This window comes from Ahaetulla prasina, chromosome 1 (assembly GCF_028640845.1).
Source record: "Ahaetulla prasina isolate Xishuangbanna chromosome 1, ASM2864084v1, whole genome shotgun sequence".
NCBI lineage: Eukaryota > Metazoa > Chordata > Lepidosauria > Squamata > Colubridae > Ahaetulla > Ahaetulla prasina.
In genome coordinates, this window is record NC_080539.1 from 166,862,321 (window position 1) to 166,874,065 (window position 11,745).

Below are 11,745 nucleotides of genomic sequence, written 5' to 3' on the forward strand. Positions count from 1 at the left end.
CACATACACACAGAGCACTCACACCCACCCACACACACACCCACGCACTTCTTTTTAGTGTTTGTTCTGGTCTCCATATAAATAACCAAGATCCAGTCTTTCTCTTCCCCCTGCCTCCATATTAACAGTGCTTGGCATCTTGGTGCATTAAATAAATTAAACTATTAACATTTCTTACAAATTATAATAATAATAATAATTTTTTAAAAAGGTGACTCTCTATTCCTTCTTAGTTTTTCCTCCGAATGGACCCTAAGCGACAGGATTGGCAGGCGAGCCGAGGCGAGGCGAGGCGGGGGCCACCTCCAGGATCCTCGGGTGAAAAAAACAGGCCTAAATTCGTGGGGGGATCCGGCGAAGTCTTCCCCCACGTTTTAAACCTACTACCACACCCCAGCAAACCCCACCGGATGAAAAAGAAGCGAGGCGAGTGGGGGGGTCTCCGCTTTCTTCTCGAGCAGCCCAAAGTCTCGTCCGCCCCCTCGGGAGGGGCAAGGGTCCGATTGCCAAGTTTCTACGCCGGGAGAAAGTCGGGCGAAAGCAGGACCCTCGGTTCCTTTCCTTCACCAGCCTTGGAGAAGTTCGCTCCCGGCTGTCTGGGAAGTCTGGAGCTGGAAGGAGCGAAGGCGGCCGGGCTCCTTCCAAACTGCTGGAGCCGGAGGAGCGAGGGCGGAGGTCTCGGGCCGAAGGAAGCTCCCACGCCCCACGCCCGCAATCCTCGCAGCCACGGCCGGGGACATGCGGACGGCTCCTGCCCGAGTCCGAGCCCAGCCGGGCAGCGAGACGGGTGTGTGTGTGTGCGAGACGCGGCGTGGCTTCTTGCCTCTCCCCCCCCCCACCTTCCTCGAGTAGCTCCCCCCTCCCCGGTTCACACGTTCCGTTGAGGTTCGGGTCATGCGGGGAGAGGCGGAGGACGGGCCGCTTTGGCTCTCCTTCCCGGGGGGGCCTCCGCCCGGACGACCCTCTTTAGACCAAGGAAGTGACGGGGGGGATCTTGGAGGCTTCCTCTTCCCAAGGCTGGAGGTTCTGGAGGGCGAAGAGCGAGGAGTTGTGCAGACAAAGCGGGTCGGGCTGGATCGATTCGTTGAGCGACTTCTGGAAGGCGTCGTGTTGAAGTTGCAGCATCAGCCGGCTCGCCTGTTGTCGCTCGGCTTCCCGCTCCTCCGCCGTCTGCCTCCTGCGGAAGCCAAGCACAGAGATCAGGCTCCCGCCCCCGGCTTTGCCACTCGCCCACCAGCCCAGAGCCCTCCCTCCCTCCCCGGTCTCCAACTTAAGCCCCACATCCTGACCCCAGCACCCATCAGATCAAAGGGCCCGACCAGCAAGGGGGACTGATAGAGAGGAGGGTCTCTGGGGTAGGTCCACCGGTCAGTCGAAAACGCGGAGGAGGGTAAGGAGGAGGAAGAGGAAGAAGAGGAAGAAGAGGAAGAAGAGGAGGAGGAAGAAGAGGAGGAGGAGGAGGAGGCTAACCGAGGAAGGAGAAAACTCAGGATAGGTAGAACAAGAAAGTTCCCCCCTCACCGCTCAGCTCAATTCCCGAGGCTGGAGGGGAAAAGGGGGCACCGTGGCGGGAGGGAGGGGGTCGACGACTTCTCATTAGGTCAGTGGGACTCGATCGTAGAAAAGGGGTACAGCCGCAAGGGGATCCCCGTAGTTACGGCCACCAGGAGCTCCGCCTGGTGGTGGTGGGGGCCATGATTGGATCTTTTTCGCGCGACCGGATTTAGGACTTTATAACCTTTTCATGCCGATCCGGCCTACGCGAGGGTTTCTAAATTCAAGGCCATTAAGGTTGATGGAAACCGCCGCGGGGTTAAACGTAGAGAAACTTTTGTCAAGTGCGGATTTGTTGGATTCGGCTGTGATTGTAATCAAAACAGGCCGGAGAATTATTTTATGGATCAGAGTGTCGTGAGAGAGAAGGCCGCTGAAGAAACTTAAGCTGAATGATCAAAAGAAGTTTTAATAAACCGAAGTTCATCGAGCTATGATGTGCGAGCGAGCGCCGGTTTGTTTTCGCTTTCTTTCTCTTTCTTTCTTTTTCTTTCTTTCTTTCTTCCCTCCTTCCCTCCCTCTTTCTTTTTTCCCTCCCACCCTCCCGCTTTCTTTCTTTTTTCCCTCCCTCCCTCCCTCCCTTCCTCCATCCTTCCTTCCTTCCATCCATCCATCCTTCCTTTCTTTCCGAAATAGTGAGCGTTTCAATTCCTGGTCCATAAAACTTCAAAAGTGACCCAGGGCTCCTCCGCTGCAGAAGCGACCGAGAAGCACAAAAACCACGGCTGCTGAGACCATCCGTTTTTATTCCCTTTCCCGAAAGGCAGGCGAACAAAATCGACGCGGACTTTCGCCGCCGTCCTTTGTGAGGCTTCCTTGACTGGTATACTGACTCTCCCTCCAATCCGATCTTATCCTCCCCCCCCCGCCCCGCCCGAAAAAAGAATTGGAAATCAAAACCCCCCACTCTTCTTTCCCCTACTTTAAAATAATAACAATAATAATACCACAGTCTGGCTTTCCCGAATTTCTGTACCTCGGAAGTGCCTCTTTTTCCCTGAGTATTTCCCAGGGAAATTCTGGGTGGGCTGGGAAACTGAGGCACGGCGCCCCAGGCAAGTCGCAAAGGGTTTTTGTTTTGTTTTTTAAATCTTGAGATCCAATCAGAGGATGGGGGGGGGATGCAATTCCTTTCTTGGGTCCCTTTTTCATTTAATCGCGTTTTAATTATTGTCCGTCGTGCGACGCCCGCATAAGCACTAAAAGAGCGGTGTGTGTGTGTACACATGCATATACACACGTACGTACATAAATACATGCGAAAACGAAAACAAAAACACGGTTTTCGAATCAAACATTAAAAGCCTCCTGCCCCCCACCCCGAAAACCTTTCCCTGATGGAAAGCTCTCGGGTCAGTCCCAAGCAAAACTAGAAGTTCCGTTCCGGATCAAAACAACGAAGGCTGGGACTGAAGACTGCTAGTCGCATAGGCAGAAGAAAAAAGATGTCGAAAAATGGCCTTCCGAACCAAGCCTCGGGGGCTTGAATTTTGTGGGAATGCTGCACCATCGAACTCGTCGTGTTTCGTCACAGGGCTCAGAAAGGCGAGAAATAATATTTTTTTAAAAAACAAACACCATTTTTTTCCTACCATCAAAGACAAATAAGCGATTTGAAGATCGGAGTCAAGCAAAATACCGGTGTATACCAGTATTTATTTAGAGATAGACTGACCCCCTTTGCTTAGGCGCAGTTGCTGTTAGCGCTGGGCAAGGAGGAGGAGGAGGGGGCACAACGGCTTCGGGGGCTTCCCTTGAGACTTGGCGCCCCAGGGAGGGCCGGGCCCCCCGATCCGCTTTCCCTGTGTTCTTAGTCTTCTCCCCACCTTTGCGCCAGCCTGGCCGAATTCGACTAAAACAAAAAATGCGTGCATCTGGCAAAAATTAAAGCGGAGGGTAAAACAGATTTTCCAAGATAGACCAGAAGCCGGACCAAAATTAAACAAGGATTACGCAGAAGACAACGCAGAAGTAAAAAAAAAAAGAACCGCAAAAAGTGGGAGAGAGGCAAAGTGGTTTTCGAGAGAGAACGCGTTTTTCTTCCGATTTCCAACCAGGCCAGCAAGCGATCGACCGACGATTTTTTTCCCCCGCGACTTTCTAAAACCCGAATGGAGGCTTGCAAAGAGGGTCGTGAGAATTGTTGCCGACGAATAATGTGGGAAACAAACGGGAGAGTTACCTGAAGGCCTCTTCTCCCCTATTTCCGAAAGGTTCATAAACGAGTCTTTGGAATTAATTTTCCACTGGCGGGTAATGTCACTTGCACCCACCCCTGGGTTGCTAACGCTCATTTTTTTTCCGGATTGAGTTCCGACGACGGTCGGAGGAAGATTCGCGTGATTTGCTGTTCCTTCCTTTCCCGCCCCGATCTTCCATCTTAGAGTGCCTGGCGCTTTTTCTGAACTCTACAGATGCACGCACGGAACACCCATTACTTCCGAGAGAGTGAAGTCTGCCAATTTATTTACTTAAAATGGAGCCCCTGTCCTCGGATTCTGTAAATTAATGAAACCGACCTGGGCGCACAAAGGCATTGCGATTAGACGGCTTTATAAATCGAATAAAATACACCCACCCACGCACACTACACGCGCGCACAGATAAGAGAAAATCCCGCCGCAAAGCGGGATATATAAGCAGCCACCAACCCCACTTCTCAGGGAAGAGCACTGATGGCGTTCCCTAGTCCGATAATGCAACCTCCGCAAGAAGAAAAGTTAAGTTCAGAACGGAAAAATAAATCCCCAATATATACACATAGAGCAGATGCAGGGATGGGCAAAGTCCAAAATCGTGCAAAAGGCAAAGAAAGAAAAACTCCAGAACCAGTGGATTTTGTTGAACCCGCGGAGAGGATTTTAAGAGCTCGGATCCGGCCAGCAGGTTTTGAGTGGAAAGGCCACCTGGGCCGTCCCCGTAAGTCTCAGTGGCTCTGGGCCCTTCTGGCCTCGGGCCTCCTGGATTTTGTGCAGAGGACTGGGCCTGGAATGGGGATGGGTAAACCAAAACCGGCATAGCAGCAAGCGAGGCATAAGTACGTGGCAAACCCGCATTAGCAGAGCTTTAACAGCATTAGGATTTATTTTATTATTAAAAGGAAATATTAGCAGAAGGGGGGAGTAATGGTATTGCATTACTAGTATATTAATACAATTATGTAACAGCAACAATAATTCGCCCGTTTTATCCTTCTTGGGTTTTTACTTCACCCGAGATTTCAGCCCAAACACGGAAAGAGGGTTTTCCCTGCCAGCTGCTATTTCCAGGACAACCTATTCACCTGAAAAGTCCCGCGGTACGAAACAAAACGAAACTGAAACCGAAACGACGGCAGGCTTTGTAACTGAACAGGGGGCGGGGGCTTGCTGTTTGGGGAGATTCCGCAGCAGACCCGGCCAAAAGGCCAGCGCGAGAGGGACCCAGACCCTTCCCATTCCCCTGCAGGCTGGGAGACCCTCTGGCTCTGGAGAAAAGATTTAGGTAATCTGAACCTGGGATTCGATTTGGTGAAACCTCGGGAAAAGATCGTTTTCAACTCCAGTCCGGACCGACATCTTCCAGCCGAGGAACGAAGACATGGCTCAGTTTTTATGGGTTTGGGAAAGTTGCTCTGCCAGAGGCAGAGTTGGGCGGCAGATAAATTAAACTTTTTTAACTTATTATTATCTTTATTCATTAAACATGAAATTCAAGTCAACTGAACTTTTAAAAATGCATCACAAATACGATTGACTGGTATTAATGGTTGATACAGTTTGCTGCCAGCATCCTAGGTATCCACCATGTACCTTCTTAAGATGTACGATGTTCCAAGTAGCGCAGTTTTTTGCAGGTCTGCTGGTGTTATTGCAGGAAGCTGCAATTTGTTGATGTATCTTATAAAATTCTTGGACATGGTACCAAGTGCCCCGATGACAATGGGTATCACTGTTACACTTTGTAGTGTTAATAATAATAATAATTATTATTATTATTCCTCACGCAGTCAGGTCAGATGTTTAAACTGGGTTTGGCCTTTTTGTCAACCTCATCGAGTCTTTCCCGATAACCCGAGGTAAGCAGACGTTTGTTGCTCAACGGTGTTAAAGGTATGGGCGCAAGAGGTCGTTATTATTATTAGCACCAAGCTGGGGGACCTGCCGTTTGGGAATTAGCAACGCTGGGTCGGGCAGGGGCCAAGCTTGCCTCCCCCTCCTTTTGCCTTGGGAGAAAACGGGTTATAAAAACGACTCTCCCCTCGCCACGCGTTTCACATTGGCGCAAGGCTCCGCATTTCCTCATCCATTCCCGCTGGAGGCCGCGGAGAAGCTATTCGGGAGCACCACCCGCGCAGGGGAGCCAGCAAGATCCTTTTCCCGCTTTTCCCAGGCCTGTTGACCCCCAGCTTCCCAACTTCCCCACGGCAGCCAAGCCTCCGGGCCCATAAAGCGGACAACGGACAGCTCTGTTCTGCCTCCGATTCAGGAGAGGCCCGCTAAATATTAAGGAAGATCAAGTCTCAGCCGGTAGTTGAAGCCGGGCCCGCTGTTCTGCGAAGAGGGTTTTTGTGTGTGTGTGTGGTTTGTTTGTTTGTTGTTGTTGGTGTTTTTGGGTGGTTTAAGCCAGTCTCCACACTGCGTGCTCAACCGAAGCACCTCCGGACCCCACTAACGCATCTGCCCCGTTAGCTAAGCTTGGTTGATGATAAGACTGGGATAACTTTCCTATGGTGAAATGGTTATGGGTTAGATTCAATAACTGTCCTGAGCATCACGCGTGAACGCCTTCTCTTACTTCCCCTTCTGAGACTCTCCAAACCTTGAAGAGCCAACGCTCATCCAGAAGGGCGACTTAGTATTAAACGCCCTGCGCTTAAAGGACCTCGGTTTATCAATAAGGAGCCTCCAATCTTTCACCCTCCGACGAAAAACAAATAGGCTTTCGCCGCCCGCCACCCTTCTGTGCTTCTTGGGCTCGCAGAGGGGGCAAACTCGAATCTGGGCCTGCAAACGCCCGCGGCCCGTTTGTGGCTCAGCCTCGCCCTGGTTTCCACAAGCCTCTTTCCGGGGCCCTTTTCTTTTACAGACGCTACCTCACTAAAACACCCCAGAGAAGAAGGAAGGTGGTGGGACGGGCCTTGGGGATTCGGGGCAGCAGGCTTGGGTGTATCCTAAGAGAATTTTTTTTCATGATTCGCGGGGCTCGGCGCGCTAAGCCAAGTTTCTGTGAACGTGGTTTATATTGAAGTGCTCGTGATTTCCTGGGGTCATCCAACTCTGTCTCCCAAAACTCAAACCGGCCGTTGTACTAAAGCGATCCTTTGCTTAGCCTCCCGCAAGGCATCCTTCCAGCCAAGTAGGTTTTTAGGCCACTGAGCTCCTAGGGTCCAATGCAAGGAGGAGGAGGAGGAGGAGGAAAATCCGGGCTCCCAAGTGGGTTGACCTAAAGAGTGGACCATGGGCCAGGCCTAAAGAGTTCACAAAAAGGTTGCCGGGCGAGGATTGAGAAAGGAGAAACCCCGAGAAGGCCCAACCGGCTTTCCCGGTTCAGTGACACCCCACCCCCGGTCGATGCCAGGCCCAGCCGCGCGTCCGCGGGACTCACCGCCACTTGGTCCTGCGGTTCTGAAACCAGGTCTTGACTTGGGCGTCGGTCATCTTGAGCGACTTGGCGAGCGCCGCCCTCTCGGCCGAGGCCAGGTACTTTTGCCGGTGGAAACGCTTCTCCAGCTCGCAGATCTGCACCCGCGAGAAGGAGGTGCGCGGCTTCTTGCGCTTGGGCGGAGTGCGGTTCTGGTAGGGGTGCCCGATCCTCCGCGTCACCGTGAAGGGCGTCAGCGCCGCCGCCGCTGTGACAGAAAGGGAGAGCGAGTCAGCCGGGGCGGGCGCCTGGTTTGGGTTTGGGGTTGGTGAAAGTGGCGCCGGCCCAAGCGGGCCCCCTGAAACCTGTAACCGCTGGGGCGGCAGGGTCACTCTCGCTGCTTTCTCCTCCACCCCCTTCAGGTGGCCAGCGAGTGGCTCTCCGAGGCAGGGACTCCGGGAATGACCCGGAGCAACCTCTCGGAAAGCCCCGCGGCCTGCAGCACCCATGGCTGGTTGGGGGGGGGGGCTGGGTTGGGCGGAGGGTCTGGATGCTCGGTGACAGGTGACAGCCCTCCCCCGCCCGCCCGCCCGCCCTCCCTGACACCATGTGCTCGGGCGGGGGGCGAAAGGGGTGGCTTGTCCCGCCCCTTGTGTCAGCCCCGCTGGTGGTGCTTGTAGGGAGGGAAGCGAAGCAATGCCGGATCGGTTAAAGACCTACAATATGTTAGATGGAAGAAGGTGTGTGTGTGTGGGGGGGGGTCTAATCCTAGGGGCTGTGCCACAGGAGAACCGGAGTAATGTGAAAAGAAAAAGAAATCCGTTTTTTAAAAATTAAACAAATGGAGCAATGGTCTCTAGCTCAAAGGGCAAAGCCAAACGAGTTTGGCTTTGGCAACGGGAAACGACGAGGGCCCAGCTTGAGACGGAAAAATTCTCCTCCCCCGCCTCCGAAAGGGGGAAAGGAAGACCACCGAATCGCGTTTTGCCTGCTTCGTTTTTGTTTCGTTTGTTTTCTGGTGTCTCCCGCCTCGGAATATAAAATACATTGCTGAGGGGAGAAAACAGTTGGCCCTGCAGCGAAAAATCGACTCACCCAGGAATTCTAAACGTGTCTACAAACCCATCCTAGCTACTATGCATATGTCTTCTGAATTAATAATAATAAAATTATTATTATTATTATTGTTATTCTTATAAAGGATTTAGGGATTTCCCGTATATTTCCTTCTTGAAAAAAATACATACCATGAAAGTTATTCATAGTAACTTTTAGGAACCCGCTGAAACGTTTCTCCCTTTTACCCACAAATATAAATTGTGCTGAAGAGACACAGCACACTCAGAACTTGAGGTCTGATTAGCCGCCTTGCAAGGTGAAGCTAACCGTATCCACTTAAACCCCTGCTTGCCTCGTCCTAATTGGCTTAATCCTGTTTTCATTGGAAGTACTTAAATCTTTATAAATTTCTTTTGTTCTCTTTATCGTCCTCTTCCATCTCTAGCGCTAATGCTGTAATCGGATTAGACACAGCCATTTACTCGCCTTCCTTTCGCCCTTCCGCACCGGCCTGAGAAAATTATCCCGGGGGTTTCTTGTTTTGAGAAGAGCGAGATTTAAGATTTCCTCCCTTGATCCCGTTGGTTTACGGGGCGAGAAAAGGAAAGATCCACTCGATCTCTGGAAGAACTCAAGACATCCCTTTTTGTCGTCCTGAAACAGGACCACCCAAGCAGATCACACTTTCACGCTTGGATATGCTAAGCAGTTTGCCAAGGAAAAGAAAATAGAGAAGCCCGCAGAACGGCCGGTCGGCCAATTTTCCTAGGCTCACACGCCTATATTTTTAAAACCCGTTCTCTCTTTTTCTCCGCTGGAGAAAGGCTGTGATGAAGCAGCCAATTTCTCTCACACACCCGCCTGCTCCCTCCGCGCGGGAGACCCAACCTCACCGGCCGGCCGTCTACCTGAGAACGCTCGCCAGCCCGGCCGCCGCCGCCGCCGCCGCCGCTTACCTGTGAATCTGTCTTTGACGAACCGCCTGCTGCTCTCCATCCAAGGGAAGTTGAGGCTGCCAAGGCTGGGTACAGCTGGCATGGCTGGAATGGCACTAGAAATTGGAGGTGGCACTGCCCCAGGGATGGGTCTGTGCGCTGGCACCCGGATCACGCCAGATGGAGCCAAGCTGAGATTCACACTGTAAGATCCAGAGTCTTCAAAGGGAGCCCCAATGCCAGCGAAGGCGCCGGGGAGGGAAGGGTACGGGGCGCTGCTTCTGCTGCTCACGGGGCTGCCCAGGTAATTGGTGCCGCTGTCTGATCCTCGGGGGGCGGGCTGGGAAGGGGTCTCCTGATCAGAACTATTTAAAATCTGATCAATCCCGAAGCTGATGGGTTCGTGTTGATGCGGTGTCTGCGTGTTCGTTGGCTGATCCATCCTTGGTGAATAGAAATATTGGCTCAATCGGGGGGGAGAGGGGAGAGAAAAAAAAAAACCCCGGCAAGATTTCCCCTATAAAAACGCTCCGTTCCTTTTTTACAGTAGATCCATGTAAGGTCCTGGTTTGTATAGATGTCACACTGAAACTTTGCCAAGAGTGGTCCAGCCCGACAGGCTCTGTGTCATCTTTTTTGAACCAAACCTTGAGTTTCTGCTTCTAATTTCTCTCCGACAGCTGCCATTGGCCACAACAAACAAGCCTCTCTCCTCCCATTGGCTCCCGGGTTTCAATAAAGGCCTAATTCATTGGAATAGGAGCTTAGGGACTGTTCCATGGTGACATCATTTTAACAAACGCACAATAGGTCAAATTTATTAGCTAAGCTAATGTGGGGCGGATATTGCAATGCGCATCTGCGACGGTTGTCTTTCGAAATTAGCCAGATGAAATTGAACAAACCTTTGCAATTACCAGACGAGCTGCTCCCTCCCTTCCACTCTCCCGAATCATTAACCAAGAGGCGAGACGAGCAGAATTCCAGGCTGGTGATGTGGAGCCTCGCCCCCTCCGAGAGCCACCCACCGCTGGGGGATTAATTGGGGATCCACCTAAAATCTCTCTTAGCATTCGTTGTTTATAAACACATCCTACGGAAAGGGAGGGCCCCCAGAAGGCACCAAGTGGGGGCACCATATACCTTGGGGCGCTCAACCCGAATTTGGAACTGGACAGTTCCACTTGGAAGATATTCCTGCGGGGGGGGGAGGCTGGATTGAAAAAGCCCAAAGCCTGAATTTGAAATCCAACCTTCTCCTTCTTCACACACAAAGTCCTTTACGATTTCCTTGTTGTTGTTTTTTTGTTTTTTTGTTTTGTTTTGTTTTTTTTGGCCCGTCTTAAAACGACAGGCCTAACAAGACTTTCCAGGGCGACAATTCCAATCGGGAGCTCCGAGAAAACCTGGATGGCCTGGAGAGCGGACATTGGTTCCCAACCGCAGATTACATTTTTGATAATGGGAATTGACTTTAGAGATACGGTTTTCTAAAGTTACACAGGAGGGGCTGGAAAACACACATATACAGACGTGCATAAGTGTGGGTGCGTGTATGCAGATACTCCAAGCATCTAACAGATTACAACCAGTCGATAACAATTGTGAGCGTTTTCCTGAAGAAACAGGGAACAGGTCTCTCCCCTTTCTATTATCCCTTCCCCCCAAAAAACATTACCAAGTGCTTCCCCTTAGAGTAGCTTGAATACAGACCAGCCTGCATTAAAAAACAACAACAATTTCCTGGATGCTTTTTAAATCTGCTTTCATTGCACTCACACGCTCTTCGGGACATTGGTTTTCTGTGATGATGATGATGATGATTTAGATTCCCAGTTCTTTCCGCCTCTTTTAAAAAAGGTTCACTTCTTCTTCGGTGAGGTTAGTTGGCCTTTGCTTTGGGTCAGCCCCTCGACTGCAAAAGCTGGGGGAAGGGGAGAAAGGGAGCACCCTAAAAGGTGATTCCGTTTTGGATTAATTTATGTCAACCCAATTTATTGCCACGCTGCCCGGGTTTTGTGAGTTTGGAGACGCTCCCTAACGTCCAAATTGGACTAAAAGCGTTAAAAATTAAATAACGTTCAAATGCATTTACTTAGTTTCCCCTTTATAAAGGGAAATGAAAACAGGGAATAGAATTTTCTTTTTAATAGAATGTAATAGTATTTGATCAGCACCTGTTAGGGCGGATTTCATGATTCAGAAAAGCGGTGACAAGGAGGGAGTATATTAGTTTTTAAAGCTTAGGATTCAATTACCGCAACACACTGAATAATTTAAGTGGCAACAGTAAATGCAAACAGACCTGTGGAGTTTATTGGGCTTATTGCACAGAAAAGGCTACAATACTACGGGAGAGCTTTCGCCCTTCCTTTCCCTCTCCCCGTCCATACCTCCTGTTCTTTTATTCCCTTTTGATTCGCCTTCTCTAGAAGAACTCAAGAGGGAAAACAATCCATTTCATCTCTTAACGTGCATTTCTTAATATTTAAGATTATCTGGGTTGGGTTTTTTTTTTTTAAAAAAAAGGCAGCAACGCAATTTTCCAATGGTAGGATGTTTTAATTTAGGGTGTTTTTTAAAAAAATCTATTTATTTATAGATTGAAACAGATAGTCGGTTCGGTTTTTCTCAG

The 11,745-nt window shown here is 50.6% G+C and overlaps 1 protein-coding gene across 1 annotated transcript; it reads right to left on the minus strand.

The window, feature by feature from the left end:
• Positions 1–966: 966 nt before the first annotated feature.
• Positions 967–9,552, minus strand: TLX3 (T cell leukemia homeobox 3). The gene is made up of 3 exons (XM_058181035.1): positions 9,132–9,552; positions 7,141–7,384; positions 967–1,177 (listed from the first exon to the last, which is right to left on the minus strand). The coding sequence occupies exons 1-3, from the start codon at positions 9,550–9,552 to the stop codon at positions 967–969; spliced, it is 876 nt and encodes a 291-aa protein (XP_058037018.1).
• Between the last annotated feature and the right edge of the window lie 2,193 nt (positions 9,553–11,745).